We start from the raw sequence: 20,984 nt of genomic DNA, 5'->3' as shown, positions 1-20,984 counted from the left end.
CATGTGCACAAAGAGGCTGCGGGAGTGCACAGAGAGAAGACAGCCGCCTGCAAGCCAGGAAGAGAGGTGTCATCAGAAACCAACCCTGACAGCGCCTTGATTTTGGATTTCCAGCCTCCAGAACTGTAAGAAAATCAATTTCTGTTGTATAAGCCACCCAGCCTGTGGTTTTTGTTACGGCATCCCAAGCAGGCTAATCAAGACCTTACCCGTTGCCTCACCACCTCCTCTCCTCTGCCAGGATTTCCCACAGCCCTTCCTCTCACTGGAGGTCATCGGCAACGCTTTCGGCACTCTGACTTCGCAAACACTCTCTGCCCACTCCTCCCCCGCGTTCACGCCCATCTGGGAATCATGCCTCATCCGGGAGAAGCCAATGACATGAGTCAACGTGTCCTTCTCTGTTATACCCTCCCATGTTTCTTCTGAGTTCTGGATTTTAGACTTCATCTAAAATTTCTCCACTTGACCTTGCTTCTAACTGTAATAGGGAATGTGGGGGGTACTTGATAATGGGGGGAGTCTAGTAACCATAATGTTGTTCAAGTAATTGCACATTAACAATATCATAATAAATAAATAAATAAATAATAAAGGGCAACGATTCCAGAGCTCTCTCAGATTCACTTGCAGGGTCTGAGGCCCGAGAACAAAGCATGCAGGGAAGTTTTCTGTTCACTGGGGACAATGTAGAAAACACATGAAAATGTCATTGAATGCTCACTGAAACTTTTGTTTTGTGCAATAGAAAATAGAAAATAGGGAATATATGGCCTGTTTACATGCCAACACCCAGTCTTCTGATGTTAGAGCTGGAATTACCTTAGAAATGATAAAGGTCAACCTTATCATTTCCAAAGGAAGTCAAAAATCATAGCCCAGAGGAAGAAAGTTATTCAAGTGTACACATCAGTTTGATGTTTACTTCCACACCCTTAGCAAAATAAGACAGCATGTGTGCACTCAGAACCACTAGGCAGAAAGTTGAGAACCGCCTGATGCTGTGTGTGTCTTCCCAGCTTCACCATCAGGCAGCCAGTGGATTTGAGGAAGGAACCCTGTAATCCTCCCCAGTCCCTTTCCCTTTGGTAACTGTTAGTCCATTCATGGGTTCTGTGATTCTGCTGCTGTTTTGTTCCTTCAGTTTTTTATTTGTTCTTATGCTCTGCAGATGAGTGAAATCACTTGGTACTTGTCTTTCTCCACCTGGCTTATTTCACTGAGCATAATACCCTCTAGCTCCATCCATGTTGTTGCAAATGGTAGGATTTGTTTTCTTCTTATGGCTGAATAATATTCAATATTTCAAGTGTGATCAGTAATCACACTTGAAAGTATAATAATATGGTGCGGACCTCCTTCTAAGCACCCTGGAAGCCTTCCAAGCTAGTTCTACTCTTGGCTCTGCCAAAGGAAATCATGACCTTGAGCCAGTCACCTTACTGCCTCGAGCCTCAGTTTCCTCCACTACAACCCGAGGTTAAGAATCCTTCTTAGCCTACTGCACAAGGGTGTTCCCAGGCTTCAGTGAGGTGACAGATGTGAGAAACCTTTAAGAAAGTTTTGCCCCACAAAGGCATGCTATTCGGAAGAGAGATTGGTGTTGCTTTTACACGGCCCATGTTTTCATGGAATGCCCTGAATTTCCTGAGAGAGACAGAGTGGTCGTTTCGTGAAAAAGACTCTTGGAAGGAGCTTGCTCTTCGCAGCTCAAATGAAAAATGCACTCAGCTAATTTCAGGAAACTGCTTTCTTTGTTAATGAACCATATAATACCCAGAATGTCCAGAGCTCTGGAGATGGCTCACTGTTCCCAGTTTCTGTCTACTTTTTAAGGAATGTTCCCAGGATATCCCAGGGCCTCCTTTCACTCCTCTGGGCTGCGCTAAATGCCTCCCTTGAGGTATCCTCAGACAGTGGTTCTCAAACTTCAGCCTGCATCAGAATGTAGACTAAAAATACAGCACACCCAGTTAGATCTGAATTCCAGATATACACATTTTTAGTAAAAGTATGTCCCAGTATGGCATGAAATATACAAAAAAAAAAGCATTCGTTGTCTGAAATTCAATTTAACTGGCCATCCTGCATTTTTATTTGCTAAATCTGTTAACACAAACCAGAATCACCAGAGGATTTGTTGAACCACAGATGGTTGAGCCCCATCCCCTCAATTTTGATTCAGTAAGTCTGGGATGAGCTGGAAATTTTGCATTTCTAACAAGAGCACAAGTCTTGCTGATGCTGTAGATGTGAGTGCCACACTTTTGAGAGCTCCGTCTTGCGATAATAAGACAGGGGGAGAGAGTGACTAGCTTTTACAGGGTCTCCTTCAGGCAAAGTGTGGGGCCAGGCCCTTCAGTCCCTGTCTTACTTCATGCTGACAACAGTCTGTGATGTGGGGATGACACCCACCCTCATTTCTACAGATACGACTGAGGACCTGTGCAATGGCTTGGTCCGCCCAGGTTCTCAGGGCCACATGTGACCGACACCCAAGGGCCAGGAGGGAGGCCACAGCGCCACACTGACTTTCCTCCTTCTTCCCCAGACACACCCTGTTGAACTTCCCTGGAGGGGCACAGTGGGAGCAACACCACGCACCCCCACCACCCACCTCGCTGTAAATTCAGGAACAGCATGTGCGTGGCTGCATCATGCTTCTATTTCAGAGGCCTCCCTCATCCTCCGAGGAACTGCTCTTTTATCTGAATTAGTATCTTGATTCCTTTGTAAAGTATATTTTCATAGAGGAAGTTTAGAAAGATTTAATCTTTGACCCTTGCCATCTCTCAAGGATCACGTTTCCTCAAGACTGAGACACAAAAGAAGGTGGGCCTCCTATATTCAAATTATTTTATTTCTGAGACTCCAGTAAATATTTAGGTGCAGGCTTGCTCCAAAGTCATCTGTTTACTCTCCGCCAGCTCACATCCCCCGTGGACAATGGTCACCTTTCATTCCTTATCTCATGAACCTCTCACCTTGCCCCAAGAACCAAAAGGGCAGGAAATCAGGAAACCACTGCCAAAGCAGGTATTTCCCCCCCCAGGTGGTTGGCAGAAGGCAGGTGAGGTCCTCTTGCTGGCATTTACAGGTCAAGGAGGCTGGAGTCAGCCCTGTCACCAATCCAGACAGCCTCAACCTCAGGATGATACACATCTCAGGGTCCCTCACCCGAAGGGCCTGATCAATATGCACAATCTCTCCCCGACACTGGCCCCCTTCAGTTCCTTAAGTATCCCAAGCCCTTGACCATTTCTGTTCCTTCTGCTTAGATTGCGCTTCCTCCAACCTTCAGGTGGCTGCCTTTTGGTCCTTCAGGTCTCAACCTAAATTCCCATTCTTCAGAAAGACCTTCCTTGACCCCCTGTGCAAGTTGTAAAAGACCCCTTTCCTTCCTTCCCACCCTTGACTCAAATACATTTCAATCTCAACACTGTTGAAAAGAAAGACACAGGCCCAACATGGGGCTACTTCTAGGCCAAGTCGCCAAACCAAGGCTTAATACCTAAGCCAATTACAGTTTCAACCTCCCTCCATAAATGTAGTCAGTCAGGGACTCATGCTCAGTGTCATCAGTAAGATAATCTGTCATGGGAGCCCCTCCATCTTCCCTAAAAGAAGGTGAAATCATGTGCATTGGAAGACCCTCCGCTCTTTCCCCCAAGAAGAAGTAACCTGGCCTGAGACAATCCCTTCTTTTCTGCTGCTAGTACCTTTCCCACTCCTGTGCATAAGAACCTTCCTCTTTGCACAATTCCTGGAGCCTCTCTCTACTTGCTCGGGGGGATGGTGCCTGGTTCATGAATCACTTAACAGCGCCAAGTAGATCTTCAAATTTACTCGGATGCATTTTGTCTTTTAACAACACCATTATCTGTAATTTCAGATGTATTTTGTAAGAATATATATCAATACACATGCACACACACTAATATATGCCAATACCCTAACACAGAATGTGGCACATCATAGGTAATCGACATGTAAATGTAGGATGAAATAACAGCAATGCATAAATGGATAAACGATTGAATTCATAGTTTAAGAAGGAGGATTTGGAGATGAGCTACAATAAAACCAATGATGATGATGATGATAAGAATAACCAATTTGGGTATTTATTGTGTGCTGTTCTAAGAGAATCACACATATTAGCTAATTTAATCCTCAAAACAAAACGACAGTTAGGTAGGTGCTATGATCTCTATTTCACAGTTAAGGAGACAGAGGCACAGAGAGGTTAAATAGCCTCACCCAAAGCCACAAACCAGGAATGGGTGGGGCTGGGGCAAAAACACGGCCGCCTGGCTCCAGAGTCCGTGCTCTCACCCCTAATTCCAAATCACTTCCTTAACACAGAGTTCACCCAAAAAGGAACATACAGCTGCAACTGGCTCAAGATGCACCGTGCCACTGATAGACAGGGGAAGCCCAGAACCATATCCGACATGAATAAGCCACAATCCAGGAATGGGTGGGGCTGGGGCAAAAACACGGCCGCCTGGCTCCAGAGTCTGCGCTCTCACCCCTAATTCCAAATCACTTCCTTAACACAAAGTTCACCCAAAAAGGAACATACAGCTGCAACTGGCTCAAGATGCACCGTGCCACTGATAGACAGGGGAAGCCCAGAACCATATCCGACATGAATAACCTGAAGACTTCATCTTAGCTGACGGTTTCAGCACTCCTCTGACTTCAACGCCTTAGAAATACTGATTATAATTGACCTTTTCCTTACTCTGTCTGCAGAAGTGTTCATGTGTTGAAAATGCTGGGAAGGCAGCCAGAGGGAAAGGAGAAACCAGGAGCTTAGGTACAAACCAGATAATGGGAACTTGGCTACACGCTAGTCAACTGATGCCTCGTTATTCAAAGACACATGGGTGGTGAGCAGCTGTGCATTAACTGCTCAGAGCGGATGGAGCCATGAAGAATGGGAGGGAGACGGCCCCACAGGAAAGAGAGAAAGTCGGGGGAGAAGGAGAGAGGAGGAGAGCCGAGGGGAGGAAGAGAAGAGAAGAGCGCGGGGAGGTAGCTGGTTGTGGAAAAGGAAGAAACAGAGGAGAAAAGAGAGATCCAGTCATTCAGGAGCAAGGCAGGGAAAGCGGGATGCTGAGCAAAAAACTCTCACCGCCAAGGAGATGCACATCTATGGGAACTGCCGAGTTTTGCAAAATCTTGACTCAACTGAGAAAAACCAAATGTTTGAGATAGTGAGGAAGCATGTCCACACCAGACTTTACTGACGGGTCCAACGGGTGCTGAAGTCAGGCACTCTGGTTGGGGCCAGGTTTTTTCCAGTTTTACTATCATGAGGAACAGAAATGTGGAGCACCGCGGGAGGCGAGACCCGACCTGGACCCATCACCCTCCAAGCCTCCAGACTTCTTACCACCCACCCGGCGTGGCCACTGCATCAGGGAGCAGGATGCAGGCTGGGCTGGACCCCATCGACAAGGGGGCGCAGCGTGAGCATCTGGGCATATGCTCCCACTGCTCTAATTCAGCCCATATTTGTCAAGTGCCTGTCAGGTGCGAGGCTCCAGTCCAAGTGTTGGAAGAGATTTTTAAAAATTAAGCAAAGCACAGGCTTGGCACTGGGATGAATGAAGCACATGTAGCTACTTTCAGGTGAAGCGATCAGAGCAGGAACAGAGGGTCTCCTCCATCAAGGCTTATGAAGGTCAAGCACCTGTCTGTCTTCCGTCTCACATCTTCCTGAGCCTTGATCTCTTGGTGAGCTCTCTGCCCCCCATGTCTATTCGCCAAATTCACGCTTTTCCTCTTCCATTCATGTGTTCCCACCTATGTCTTAGGCCTGCCAGGATCTTCCAGGACTCCTAACAGCCATGTCAGTAGCATCCTAAGTGGTTGAACGTTGATCTATCATTAGGTTTTAGGGACTTAAATACAAAATCAGATACATTTTACTCAAAAGAGTCTAATAAGTTTAAGAAGCTTTCCTCTTGGGAAAAATTACTTTACTCAGGGTCTCTGGTCAGCCCTAAAGGAAAGAATTTCTTGTTTTTCACATTTATGGTTTACCTTTAGACCATACCTACTGATCTCATAAATTACTATCTCAAAGGATAAGAAGAAAGAGACCTGGAGAACCAGAAGAACAGAGTCTTAGCTCTGTCATTATCTTGTGTGAACTTGGGTAATCCGTGGGATTAATCATCATTCTTGCCAGTCACTGAGGGTTCAGTCACATCGGTGATGTGATAGCCCTTCAAAAGGTTCCAGCTGAAAAAAGAACAAGAGCTAAACCTGAGAGTTTGCTGGGCACCCAGCACTGTTCTGAGACTATGCATGTGTCTGCACAACAACCTCGACTAAGTAATGTTATCTCCCTTACAGAGATAACAGGTGTAAGGCACAGAGATGTTTTGTAACTCAAACAGGTTCACACAGCTGGTAAGGGGCACAGGCTGGATTTGAACCCAAGCAGCCTGACTCCACAGCCCGGGCCTGAACAAGAGGTCAACAAATGGGTGGTTATGGGCCAAATCTGACCCTCTACCTGGTTTTGTAAATAAAGTTTTATTAAAACACAGCCATGCCCATCCATTTATGTATGTCCCTGGCTGATTTCATGCCACAGCAGCAGAGCTGAGTTGTGACAGAGGTTGTATAGCTGACGAAGCCAGAACACTTGCTACCTGGCCCTTTACAGAGAAAGTTTGCCAACCCTTGCCCTAAACAACTGTGATATACTCCTCTGTGCTGATTAATGACAAAGGAAGGAAAAGCACTGTGGCCACTGAGAGACAGACAGTCATTTCATTCTCAAGACCCTCGGTGGTGGTGGACTGGCTAGCATGCCCACACCCATCTCCTCCGGGCTTGTTCCCTCAGCGGTGGTGTGGAATCTTAGAATTTCAGTCTTCGAAAAGCACTGGAAACCCTCACTGTGACTGCCTCCCATTACGGAGGAGATTGAGATGCAGACACGGTAACGCTTTGCTTGATGTCACAGAGCTGGCACAAGCCAAGTCCTTGGGTTCCACAGCAGTTCCCACCCACTCCCTTGGGAATGCTTCCTTCTGCACGGAAGGAGACTGTCTGTCGAAGGGTCGGCTCAGCCCCACTGGGCCCTGCTGCTCCCATGGGGCTGGCTCTGGTACACGTGCCCAGAACAACGGTCCTCCCCCGGGCCTCCTCGGGCTGCGTGCCTTCAGCCCAGCCTCTCTCACTAATTTCTGCTCCCACCAGCCAAGGAGTGGGGAAATCCCCCTTCCTGGTTTCAGGTCTCCTACACCCCCAACTAATCACCACAACACAACACACAGGCAGCTGTTTGTTAAAGGGGCCAAAACACAGCGCCACGGGACAAGGGACTCCTGGGCCACAAACCAGCAAGTTACAAAAGGCACAGCCTCACGGTTTCCTGCGATTCAGGTGGCCTGGCTTTCCCGGGGCGTGGCTCGGGTTCCGGGGCCTCCCGGCCGGCCCCTGTGTAAGCTGGCTCCTCTGATAACCGAGCTCCACCCCCTCGCTGATCCTCACTTCTCTTCCAGGCCAAGGCGCAGACGAGTTCTCTCTTGGCCTCATTAACTTTTTGGGGACGGGTCTTTTCCCAGAGCCCCTGGGTCTTCACCTGTTACAGGTCACAGTAGCTCCTCTCCAAGTCCCCTTCAGCCTCCAGGATGCCACCACCTGGCCTCTTCTCTGCCCGATCTCCTTTCAGATTTTACAAGCTCTGGTTTCCTCCTCCTTTCCTGGTGGCCGACCGCCCAAGCCTTCCCAGCCCCGGGTGTGTGAATTCACCTCGACTCAAGTCCTCCCTTTCTAACCCCCTCCAAGGACTCTCCTCCCAGGGACTCTGACGGCTCACTCCTCCTAAGGCGCAAGGCGCCGAGGGGGCAAAAGGTCCCGCTGGAGGGCTTCTGCCTCAAGCAACAGGCTGTGAGGCGTCAGCCCCGGGGACCCTGTGGCCCGGTGCCTGCACATTGGAAAACTAATATTCCAGTTACAAGTTTCAAGGCTGACAGATAGGCTTGAACTGATTTTCTATTCTAACACAAAGAGAAATTTAGAAGCATAGGGTTTGACACAGTTTAAACTATTTTTCAATTCCCTTTCAATAAGGGAAAGTACTTAGATTTGTATTTTCTTACATGCTGTTTTCCTTTAACTCTTTCTTTTCAGTGGGTATTGCAACAGTGGTTTTAAACCATTTTAACTTTTAGAATGGAAATTATCATGCTTACTTTTCTTCTAAATTAACAGTTTTTAGATTTTGTAAGTCAGCAGAACCTTGTTCTCAAACATAATCTTAGCAGATTCCCCTTGTGTAAAATAAATAAAAGTTGGGCTACTGGGAAAGAGAGGGAAGGCAGCCTCTGAGGCCTTGCTGCAGAGCCTAAGGGTTATAGTGAACATATTTTTAAAAACCACCACTTAAGAATATAACCCTGCTTTATGGAATCTAAGATACCGATTATTGTAAGACCTCCCACGTAGCACAAAGAAAGAAAAAGCATTGCAACTGCAGCATGCCACTGCTTGATTATAACACACAAGCCAACTTCAGAGATGTTAAGATGTGGTCATTGCATAGCTGGAACTGATGATTCACAGTAGTATACGTAAATATACAAACAAGCCGTGTTCATTCACATGGTCAATCAGAAAGATAAATTTAAGTGAAACAGCAGCACTAGCTTCACGTAAATGCTAGCTTCCATTTCCTGAGCACTGCTAAGTGCTGTGTACCAGACAAATGCCACCTGGGGGGTTGCCTTGGCAATCCTGACCTTCCTTCCAGGTCTTAAGATTCTCATTTCCTGAGCACCATGCACAGCGCTTAGTGCTGTACCTGCATCATCTCATTTCATACTGACAAGAACCCTCCAGAGTAGTAGTATTCTATTTTATAGAGGTAGAAATTAAAACTCAGGAAGGTTCAATGACTTGCCTAAAGTCACACAGCTAGGAAACGAGGCAGGTTAGATATGCTGACTTCAAACCCCACGCTCATGCTACTACAGAATTTTCTAGAATTAGCGCATTCTCAGAGTAGAGAGGGGCTTAGAGGTTACTGTTTACCTATTCAAGAATACCCCTTCCCAGCATCCCTAACAGAGGGTGATGTTTTCAGTATTTCTGATCAGAGAGATAAGAGTCAACCCAAACCAGTGATTATCAAACCTGCCTGAGCATTAAAAGCATCTGGGAGGCTTTACAAAATGCAGATTCTTCTTGCCCTCTTCTAAGGTTTTTTTCTTTTTTCTTTAGTAGGTCTGGAGTAAAGTCGAGGAATCTGTATTTTTAGAAAGCACACCCAGGTGATTCTGATAAGTGGGCAGGTTTACACAGCAATGATGTACTTGCATGAAGCTTTCAATGGAAACTATTGCTGGAGGAAAAGAGTCAAATTTCAGCCTCAGCAAGGAAGCAGTGGCTTCTGCACAAAAGAATGATGCCATGTTTCTCTGTTGGTTAGAATAATCCAATACTGAGTAAGGAAAACAATGTGCACAGAAAACCCCCCATGAACCACTGAACCCTACATGACCTGCTTTGGGTGACGTTAATTCCCCTCACCAAGCAACTCAGCCCAGACCCAGGCACCATCAGGAAGAAAGGCACCGTTACTGACCGGTTAAGATGTGATGTGTTCCCAGGCCTGGCCCGAAATAAATATTCCCTAAGGATGGTTCTACCCCATGCCCCTGCTCTCACACTGACTTCTCCAAGACCCAGAGATTGGAAGGTAAGGTCGTGCCCCCAATAATCAGCCTGAGAAATTACATGAAGAGATAAGAGTTTCCTGTCACAGTGGGGAGAAGGAGGAGAAAGGGGGACTGGATGCCAAGTGAAGCCAGAGGAGCTCTTGGCAGGCTTACTGCAGCGGGCACGGAGGTATCAGCTGGAGTGGAGGGTACACTGTTTTCAAAATAACTAAAGTAAACTTCAAGGTCCTATATAGCTCTCCAATCCAGACAAATCTCAAGTCCACTAAGATTTCATGCCAGGCTTGGCTCTGAAATCTATAAAGTAATACCACCTAATAGGACTTTCTATGATGATGGAAATGTTCTAGATCTCACTGTTCAATACGGAAGCCACCATCCACATGTAGCTATCAAGAACTTGAAATATGGCTAATGTGACCGAGAAAAGAAATTTTTTATTTTCCCTAATTTTTATTTCAATTTAAATAGCCAATGTTATGAGTGGCTACCATACTGGAAAGTGCAGTTCCAAAGGGATGACTTCAGGCTTGTCTTGAACTTTGTGATCAAAGCTGCCCATTTAGCACCAGTTTTTAGGAACACGTCAAAGTCCAAAACGTGAGAAGATCGAATGTGTCAGGAGAGACCACCATGAGGGACCCATCACAGAAATCAGAAGCTGCCCAGTATTCCTGACCACCTTTAGGATAAAGCAGAAATGACTTTGGGAATAAAACAAACAACTGTGAAGATTCCAGTTACTAAAATCCATCCCCGAACACCCAATCAGCAGGCAATCGCACGATGTGGCATGACTTCCCCGTGACCTCTCTCAGTGCTGGTACGTGGCGGTGACAGTCTTTACCTTCTTGTTAGTCTTTCTCCAATCAACTCACAGCAGTCACTTTCCTCTCACTGTATGCATGCTTCGTTACTCCCCCCTTCTGCCTGCCAATCTTGCTTGTATCTTAAGCTCAGGGAATTGCACACTTGGTTTAATTTGGTCAACCAGATTAGTTTGGTTGAGAACTCTGGAATGAAATGGTCATTGGGCTGAACTGATAAACCAGCCAGAGACCTCGTTGATAGGATGGAAGAGACCTCCCAGTTTCTCTTCCACCCATGCACACATCTTCTGATTGGGATAGTTCTGCTCATGTACAATTATCTGGGAAAAGACATCTCAAATACACTAAATACAAAACCCACCAAGAGATGAAAACTGTAACTGAGAACAGCAGGGGCTCCACAAGCAGTCATTGTGGTTCTCTTGGGCATCAGGCACCGCTTTAGGCTCCCGAGGAAGGACAGATAGAATCTCTCTTCCATGGGACTTTCAGTAGCGAGAAGGCAGCAAAAAAGCTACTTCTCACTGAGTCTCCATGCCATAAAAAATCTCCCCGTAACACTCCTGGAAGGTAAATATTAGCAGCCCCATTTTATAGATACACATATCGAAGCTCAGATTTACTCAAGATCACCTCGGTCTGCGTGTTCTTTTTGCTTCTCCACGTGCCCACTTTAGGTGGTCTTTTCCTCCATTTATCCCCGGAAGGGATTCCATGCATGATTTAGTTGAAGGCTGTTTTCCTTACCACAAGAGAGGAAGGGGGACTGGGAAACCCGGTGAGCAGGAGGCCCATTACCAGGGGTCTAGGCAGGAGGAAAGATGACCACCACCCAGGCCAGGAGGGGCACTGCCTCCTGCGGGGAAGAGCACAGCGGAGCGAACAGTATTTCAGAGAACACTTACCGGCCACCACACCATGCTCCGTCCTGCCAGGAAGAAGCCACCGACAGTCCCGCGGTTCGTGGAGAACATAGCCTGAGGAAGAAGGGTCAAACATTTAATAGAAAACTAGGACACAGTGACCTTGCCAGAAGGACATACCCACCCCCGTAGTCTCTCACTTTCTCCTATTCAGTTCACTTTCTGACACATGTCCACGTTCCTCACTCCCCTGGAGCTCCAGATGAAGGAGGGGAGGACCTACAGCTGACGGACAAGGAGGCCGGGGCTCGGAAGGTTTGGACAGCCTGCCCTAGTGCCAGCTCTGGGGGACGGAGAGAGGAAGGGAGAGAGACCCAGTAGGAATGCATGGTGTTCATACTAAATATTCGATAAAAGACTGAACATTAAAACTCAGTTGAAAACTTTCCTCTCTGGGGACGTAAAGAGAAGCTTGCTGGAAACATGCCTTTTCAATATATTATGAATACTACAGAATGATCATTGTTATGAATACAGAAGGAAGGGATTCCTTTTGACTGGGATGTCAGGGAAGGTTTCACAGAGGGGGCAGCATTTCAGCAAGTCTTGAAGAAGGAGTGGGATTTACTAGAGAAAAGAAGACACTGGAGATCACAGGAACAGCATGAGTGATGGCCCAGAGGTAGAGCCACCAGTGCGGAGAGGGTGGGAATGGTGAGTGGTGCTGCCTGGCGAATGGGCCGAGGTGAATCAGTGGGGAGAGTGGGGAGAAGCAGGAGCAGCCTGCAGACCCTCAAACGCCAGGCTAGAAAGTGTAGGCTTATTGATAGGCAGTGCAGAACCACTGAAGGTCTATGAGGGGAAGCACGGCAGGCGTTTCCCGGAAATGACCGCCAGCCCCTCTCGCAGCTCCCGTGGAATGCTGCCTCTGAATCTTCAGCTTATTGCAGGTGCAGCTCAGCCGGAGCCCAGACTTGCATCATGAAACAGGAATACTGTGTCTTCCCTCGCCTCTTTCCCTGTCCCTCCCTCCATGTCCATGGCCTCCCTTTAGTAGATGCTTGTTAATCTCCCTGAAAATGCTCATGGTGATGATGACTTAGCCCTGGCAGAGGTGCTTGTGTTTTCATAGGTGACCCTTGGGGCCGAAAAGCATCATCAGTTCAAGTCAACCTCTGATGGTGGCATTTCAGGCTCTTAGAAACTCGCCGTCCCTTCAACAAGCATGTCTGCTCCAGGGAGCACCTTGCTGGGCGCTCAGACTGCACCGAGGTACTGGACTTAGTCCTCTAGGGAGCAGGGCTGTTCACACATCCAAACAATCAACACAGATCCATTGAACACGTCTGTGTGCTGGGCAGAGCCAGGGAAGCACTGCTCAGATCTTTCTGGACTCCTGGAGAGTCCTCCCTCCCATAGGACATACTCTCTATACCCCTAAAGTGGTTTTCCTGGGAATAGCAAGAGAATCTACAACCCAAGGAGGAGAGAAGGTAGCTAGGGCTGAAACTACATAAGTTTCAAGGACTCGGGCTCTGCCTGTTGGCCAGAGAAAGGCCATTCTGAAGGTCATTATAAAGTCAAAGCAGTTTGAGAGAAAGCTTCTGCATCCATGGAGGTTTTATTGCCCTTGTCTAGCTCGGATTAGCACATAGTCTACAGGCACACACCTGATCATCTACAATTGCCCTCTTACAGCACTAAACTATGTTTTCTACCTTTATCTTGCATCTACCTACCACTTCAGCAGTTTATTAAAAATAAAAATAATAATAAAGGGAGAAATGTGGGATCCACATATAAATCAAGTATAAAAATCAAACGAATATTCTTATTTGACCTGATTGTTTATAGTTCATAATGCATGATCAAAACCGAAAGTTTCTGTGATGACTGCCCTTGTACTGTTCACCATGTAAGAACTTATTCACTATGTAAGAATTAGTTCACCATGTAAGAACTTGTTCGTTATGCTTCAGAAGATTGGAGACTGAAGAGAACTAGGCTTGAGATGGATTGAGCATTGACCCCCCCTATTCAGAATTTTATTGTTGTTAACAACCATTTGATCAATAAATATGAGAGATGCCCTCTCAAAAAAAAAAAAGAGCAGTTTGATACTCCCGGGCAGGGTTGGAGGGACAAGAATAAGTGCATTTGGGGCCCAGACACATTTTCAAGTTGGTCTCAGAAATTAAGAGCTTAGAGGAAGAATGTGAGGGCAGAGACTAGAGTGGGGAGCTGGATAATTCAGGAAAGATGGTGGATGAATAAAAGGCAAGGAGAAGTGTATGTATTGGACCTTTTGCTCTTTGGAATGTCTATCCCCTCATCTCTGCAAGCCCACCCCTTGCATATCCATCCTTCAAGGCCCCGAACACCACCTTGCCCGTGAAACCTCGCCTGACACTTCCCCACAGAAGCCTCCTCCTCCCTTACGGCTCCCAACTCTTCCCAGATAAATGATCCCTCTCTCCTGTGAATGCTTAGAGGACTCCATATACAGCTCATTCATGGTCTTACAATTTCTTTACTTTGTGTTACCATATTACACACACACTCCAGCTTTACTGAGGTATATTTGACAAAAATTACATATATTTAAAGTATACAATGTGAGGTTTTGAAATACATATTCATTGCTGGGGGCTGAGTGTGGGGGAATTGGAGCGATGTTGGTCAAAAGGTGCAAAGTTTCAATTGTAAGATGGATAAGTTCTGGAAATCAACTCTAGTTAATAATACTGTATTGTATAGTTAAATTTGCTAAGTTAGTAGATCTTGAGTGTTCTCACCACCAAAAAAACAAAAATGTAACCATGTGAGGTGATGTTAATTAGCTGGATTGTGATAACCATTTTACAAAATTTTAATCTCCCATAATGCTTAATATAATGCTTTGTGCATGGTGCACATTCAACAAAAAGTTGCATGAATGGGTTTCTCAGTGCCCCTCCCCCTTGTCCCACCCTGAACACTCTTAGAAATGAGCAACTCCCCCTCCAGGTAGGCATTCTGCAGTCTGCTGGCACCAGTGAGTAGGTGCTTCCTGAGGCATGCATCGCGGGGCATGCATTGCAGCTGAGGTAACCCTGCCTCCTTCCTCCCCACTGTTCACTCCCTGCAGTGGGAAGACATTGACTCTGCAAAGAAGGGATGCTCAAAGGAAAGCTCTAAGATTCCAGACCCCACTTTATAAAGCATGGCACTAAATTTGCCTGTCCACCCTACAAAGAAGAGAATGATTTCACAACCGCAACCTTCAAGGGCAAAAGCAGTGCAATTATTCACCCACGGTTTTTTTCTCAATGGAAAAAATACATTATCATTGAGCAAATGAAAGGCACTTCAGACCTTTGTTTGATGCTTAAGAAATGGTGTATTGTCGGGCCTGGAGGAGAAAAGACTCAGGGGTGGCCTGTTGTCTAATAATGTAAAATGAGACAGACTCGCTCAGCGCAGCCTGTGTAAGGTACAACCAGACATAACGGGAGAGGCCCCAGGATGTGAGACCTGAGCTCCGTACCAGCAAGAATTTCTTCACCATCAGAGCACGCCAGAGATGGAAACAGCACCAATGGGGAGGGCTGCTCTGAAAGTGCCCTAGGGAAGTACAGAGAACTTGTTGAGATGATTGTGTCAAGTGGTTTATAGAAGAGACTCAAGCGTAAGATGAAGAGGGTTGACCTGGATAAAGTTTAGGCCCCTCCCTTGCTGAAAAAAATGTGAGGAAAGGAGGAATTCAGCACCCCCAGAACACTGTCACAGTGATGCAAGTGGTGGTAAGGACCATGGAGAGCGTATTTCTAGCAAGAAGAGCATTGTAAGAAGGGGAAAGGTGGGATAGGGGAACGAGCTCTGTGTCCGGCATCATAAGGCCTGGGTTCTAGTTCCAGCTCTGATTCTGTTTCATCCGAGTGACTTCTGGTCACCCAGCCTGATATTCATCTCTAAAATGGGAAGGCTGGGCTTCCCCTAGGTGCCATTGCTACTCAGGAATCCAGTGAGGCTCTTAGATGCAAATAATTGCAGAAGGCAGGGATCAGTAATTTTTTTTCTGGAAAGAGAAAGAACCAGATAGTAAATATATTAAACTTGGTGGGATACACATGATCTCCACCGCATATTCTTGTTTTTAACAACCATTTTAATGTATAAAAACCATTTTTAATTTGTGGGCCATACAAAACCAGGCTGTGGGCCAGATTGGGACCATAGGCCATAGTTTAATTACCCCTGGCAAAAGGGGTTTCAGGATGGCTTAATGAAATCTTCCAGAAAGAGTAAAGTCAGAGATTCAACCTAAAAAAAATCCAAAATCCCCCAAGAAACAGAGAGGTGATGAAAGAAAAGTAGAAATAGACACTGATGAAGTAGTAAGCACAAGCCCGAATATGACCAGATGAGGCAGCTTTGGAAGAGCATAAAATAGAACAAAATAATGTTGGAAGTGATGGGAATGCTGACGGGACTGTTAGCTGAGGACGCACGATGGGCCTGGATTGTTCTGTACAATCCAGGGATCACACAGGGGCCAGGATGCCTATGCCCGAACTAGCCGCTCCTGATCTGCCAATAGGGAAAGAGGAATGTGAGCTGGAAGAAATCTAGCCGGTTAAGTGATCAGGGTCCAGAGGCACTGACTAATGGGGGACGATTAAATGTAGACAAATACTAGCAGGCTCATTAAGTAGCATTTAACAGGACAAGTGATACTGATTCACAGATATCTGAAAAGTGTAAACATCATAAGCAGCAGGAGACGCAGGGCTAAAATGAGATTGGTTAGGGGGCCGGCGATTATCAGCGATTGTCCGGCAACAGGCTGTGCAGCACACTAGCAAATGATGGGTTCACGTCTTGGCGGCAGCATTTACGGGCTGGGAAGTGGGGGAGGGAGGAAGGCAGGCAGAGCGGTAAAGCGCTTGGAAAAGTACTGTGGAAAACCAAGAGTCAAGGACCTGAATTCCAGGATCATTTCCACACATGCAACCTTAGGCCTATCACAGCCACAGGGGCTTCCGTTCTCTCTCCTATGAATGGGGATTAGCATTCCTGCCCTCCTGTTCTTGTGGCTTTTTGTGAGGATGCCCTACCCAGCCGACTACTTCTGCACATTTACGTAAAAGGGTGAAAATAATTCACGGGCTGGCTCACACCCTGGAGGGCAAATAATAATAGTAGTTTAAAAGATGCCTGGAGGGCATAGAGAGCTTCCAGAGCCATCTCTGCAGATCCTCACAACAACACTGGAGAGTCGTAAGAATCAATAAGATTGTACCTATTTTACAACTGAATAAACTGAGGCTGAGGCGGTTTACCCAAAGTGGCATGGCTGGAACCATGTGACAGCCAGTAGGAAACTTGAAAATCCCGGCTCCTAACTGGACACTTCTGGGAGCCAGGAGTACTGGGGAAGTGTCAGCCACCCTGACACCTCGTGCCACTTGGGGAGGCTTGCGGTCACGTCTGGTTTCCACAGTTACTTTATAAAGAAATCAACGGCCATGGAAGGTTCTATGGCCATGGAAGGGTTAATGTCCACCCTCCTCTCCTGTAAGTTAAAAGCCACCCACCGCCACCACACCTCCTGGCCTGCCAGCCCCATGAAAGCCTTTGCGAGTGCCTGGAGTATATGCACAGTTAAAGCGCCTCATCTTCTCGCTGCTGGGTGTGCCAGAGTCTGTCACAGAGAACTTTCCAAGTCCCAAGAAGCTAAGAACAAGTTCCTCTGGTTCGGTGTGTCACCCGAGTCCCTAAGGGAAGCCCCATGCATTTCCCTCTGCCCAGCACCACCCCGCGCGCCAGCCCGCCTTCTCCTCCACCCGCTTCCCCAGCTCTCACTCCCTGCAGCCCCCACCCCCGGGACCCCCAGCAGGAGGCCTCCGGACCAGCTGCTCCCAGGAGGGGGACACGGGGACACCAGGCCCGCCCCCTCCACCCTGGGCTGCCCCAGGGAACCTGCGGTGGGCAGAGGCTGTGTCCTTCCTGCATTGCTTCCTTTCCGCCTGAAACTGGGTGACTGAGGCAGGACGGCAGGAACCGCCTGGGTGCCCTCTTCCCAGGCCCGGGGACCCTCCCACAGCTCAGGCCAGCCCTCTGCTGCCTGCCTGCCGACGCCAAGCTCTCCGGCCCCTCGGCCCCGTCCCCGCTCACAGGCCCCAAGCGCCCGGCGGGCCTCCCCAGCCGGCCTCCCCAGCACGCCGCTCACTTCTGCCCGTCCCTGCGGAGCCCCTCACCTCACACTGCCCCCTGAGCTCCCCTCCAGCGCTTCCGAGTCATGTCCACGCCCCTCCACGCCCCTGATGACCACCCTCTCCTCCCCGCAGCCCACCGACGCTGTCGGTCCTCTTGCGCCCCGTCGTCCCCGTCCCTCCCGGCGGTCCTTGCCCCTCAGCCCCAGGTCCAGGGCCCCCACATACCCACAGCCCTACAACCATCACAACCACGAAGTAGACGACGATGACGGAGATGTCGGCGGCATTGCGGATGCGATCGGAGGGCGCAAGGGGCGCGGCGGTGGCGGCGGTCCCGGGGCTCCAGGTGCTACTGTCCATGGCGGCGGCACGGACGCGTCCCTCCCGCCCAGGCCGCGTGCCCCTTATACTGCCCCTGGGTTAATGATCAGCCCTGGGGGAGGGCACCGAGAGGTCTGGGCAGCCAGACGCGACTGCGGGGCCCCTGCGCTGCGCCGTCGGGGAGCGGCTCTGGGCGCGGAGCGCTGAATGAGCGGCGGGCCGAGCGGCTGGCGGGGCGGTGCAGGCCGGACAGGTAAGGGCCGTCCCGTGAGCAGGGAGGGGCCAGCCAGCGGGTGGTGCCCGCCTGGCACAAAGGCCCTCTGTGCTGGCACAGCGAGCACCCCGGTCTCTCCAGCCATGCCCCACCCGGGGCAAGGGAGCGGCTCCATTGAGGAACCAGGCGGCCCGGGGCCAGGGTCTTCCTGGCATCAGGTCACCTGCCCCCTGCCCTTGGAACAGTACCGCGCCCTCTCCAGGTGCAAAACGGGTGCAACACTGCTCCCAGGAATCAGCCAAGGTCTTGGCCTCCACGGAGAACATTCTGAAGAGGACCAGGGTTGGCTGGGTGTTGCTGGAAGAAATTCAGCACAATCACAGCCCCTGCCTCAGGGATGGCCACCCACCCACCTTTCTGACTCCCTTCTATTGCCTGCACCCCCGAGAGGCAATGCTACCCCCACTGTAAGTAGGAATAACTGAGACTGGGAGAAGGGACGCCTCTGGGAGCTGTTTCCCTGCCCTGTGCCTCGAAGGCCCTGCGAAGGCGAGTGGAGGAAAGATACTAGAGAAGCTCCCTTCCAAGGAGCTCATCAACCATTGACCCTTCCTGGGGACTCAGCCTGCCCACTTAGAAACACATGCTGAAGCTGACAATCAGGCCTCAGATCAGGAAGGGCTGAGAGAGGGGGCATGACTCACCCAGGGTCACACGGCGGGCCAGGGACAGCGGCGGTCTTGCGGCACAGGCCAGGGCAGGCCCACTTCAGGAGAGGCCCGGGAGGCCGCAGAGCACGGGGGCACCTTGCTCAGGTGATGAGCAAAGGGAGGGGGGGGGAAGGACCACAGAAACCCTGGCAGGACTCTGTTCTGCCTCAGTCCCTCCCTGCCCACTGCCAGACAGCCATCTGCCACTGGAATGCTAGCAGCCTGTTCCTTTGCACCTTGTCAGCACCTGTTCTTCCCGTTCAGGCTGCGGTCCGAGAACCGTCGCTTGGAAAGCACCCTTGTAGGTCTTCCCCATTTCCCCCCAGTCCCCAGAACTGCAAACTGTATAATGCCATGTCCAGGGCCCATCATGATCCTGAACACAAGGGACAGGACTCCCTCCCCTAGAAGCAGGGGCTCTTGGCTGTGAATGCCTCCCAAGACTCAGAGCTCAAGCCACACGCCTTCTGCTCATGTCCACTGGTTCATTCACCAGGCTTCGTGCACAGCCACACTCAGGGAACTTGCAGTCTGGTCCGGAAGTGAGCCCCTCACAGCTGAGTCCAGCTCTGAGCTCCCAGCCGCAGGCAGCTGGTCAGCACCAAGTTCCAACAGTGAAGTCTGTGGAAACGAGCAAAGCCATCAAGTGAGCAGGAAGGAGACTGGAAGTGCAAAGGACCCCAAAGGAGGGAAAGAGCTGTCCTTGGATCTTCCTAGGACAGCAGAACACGGGTGGCCAGAGAAGGAAAAGATGGGGTCCTACTTTTAAAAAGGCAGGTGCTCATAGAGTCACAGCTAAACCTTTTTGTCGGGAGAAGAGCACACATTCAAATGCCTCTGAGGTCGCGGAACTAATATAAACTACTATCTACAGACAGCAGAGGGGGACCCAGGATATGGAGGCTGATGGCTCATCACTGGGTGGACATCACCCTGTCTCCTCTTCTCTGCCTCCCTGACCTCATTGCCCACCTGTCCAGGTCCCACAGGAGTCCCATCCACTCCTGCCAGCCTGGGGGTTCCTTCCCATCAGGCCCCAAATGTGCATTGTCCAGGTCTCACTGGTCAAACTGTGCTCCTTGGCAAGGAACCTCATGATGGCATGACCAGCTCCTGAACGCCAGCCACACAGTAAAATCAACAGCCCACGCGCAGAGGACGTGAGTTTGGGAAGCTGACTGGGGAGGACACTCACACGACTACTTTGAATCTAAACTCAGCCATAACCAGCAGTAGCACATGGACAGCTCATTGCTATCCCTGACCCTCCCTTTGAATACCTGTGAAATGGTGTAAAAACTGGCTCACTACCTACATGGTCCAACTGAGATGAAGGTGTCAGCAAAGCGCCACCATGCATGTCAGCTTTGGGCTGGGACCAGGACCCAGGTTGCTTGGCAGTGGCCTATAGCTCTTTCCTCTAGATCCCCAATCCCAGCAGGCTTCAGGGAGAAGCCCAGCTGCAAGACATCCAGTCGACCTTCCCCAGAGGTCCTCGCAGGGCATTGCCTCAAACCTGGTCTTTAACCTGTGGCTGCAGGAATAACAAATGGCCCGCAGTCAGGAGGCTGGATTCAGGAGCTGATTCCTCTGCCGAGTGCCCTTAGGCAAGTCACTCTCCTGCTCTAAGTATGTTTCCTCCCCTGCCAGATTGGCAGAATTTGACCCACTGGTCTCTTAAGAAGGGGCCAGGTGCCTGCAGGCATTGGCCAAGGACTCCAGTAAGGGATGTGAAGCTCTCTAAACTTCTCTCTCTCATTTATAAACTGGGGACGGTAAGTCCTGGACAGTTGCATGTCAACTGTGTGTTGGGACAAGTGGTACAAATTTAATCTTCACAATGACCGTATTGTCATCCCCACTTCTTGGAAGAGAGTGCCCAAAGGGGTTAAGTAACTTGCCCAACCTGGTGAAAGGCCAAGCGGACGCTCGGCTCCACGGAGGTGTAATACCAAAGCCTGTGTTTTAACCACTGGGGCAGAGAGCAGGGAGAGAAGGGGATGAAGAAAGGGACGTGAAGTCTTAGCCCTGATTCCAAGCCTACTCCCCAGCCAGCTTTCCCTCTTCCTCCCCTGCCTCACCCCTAGGCCCCAGCTGCCTGTACAGTTTGAGTAGTTTAATGAGTCATTAATTAGAACAGGT

General features: G+C 49.3%; 1 protein-coding gene across 3 annotated transcripts in view; it reads right to left on the bottom strand.

The window, feature by feature from the left end:
• The window catches only part of SLC5A1 (solute carrier family 5 member 1), a 71,885-nt gene extending 53,726 nt beyond the window's left edge, over window positions 1-18,159 (bottom strand). For 2 of the 3 annotated variants that reach the window (XR_005054529.2, XM_017656045.3), the window contains exons 1-2: window positions 17,823-18,159; window positions 11,443-11,514 (exon numbers count right to left, since the gene is read on the bottom strand). Coding sequence is in view for 2 of the 3 variants with exons in the window: in XM_017656045.3 (XP_017511534.1) it covers window positions 11,443-11,514; window positions 17,823-17,957 (207 nt within the window). In the remaining variant the exon portion in view is untranslated. The remainder of the gene's footprint in view (window positions 1-11,442; window positions 11,515-17,822) is intronic. The other variant, XM_017656044.3, reaches the window with a different exon arrangement.
• Between the last annotated feature and the right edge of the window lie 2,825 nt (window positions 18,160-20,984).

The sequence above is a fragment of the Manis javanica genome, chromosome 15 (assembly GCF_040802235.1).
Source record: "Manis javanica isolate MJ-LG chromosome 15, MJ_LKY, whole genome shotgun sequence".
In the NCBI taxonomy this organism is placed as follows: domain Eukaryota; kingdom Metazoa; phylum Chordata; class Mammalia; order Pholidota; family Manidae; genus Manis; species Manis javanica.
The sequence above is the reverse complement of the archived record's forward strand: the minus strand, read 5'-3'. Positions and strand labels throughout refer to the sequence as shown.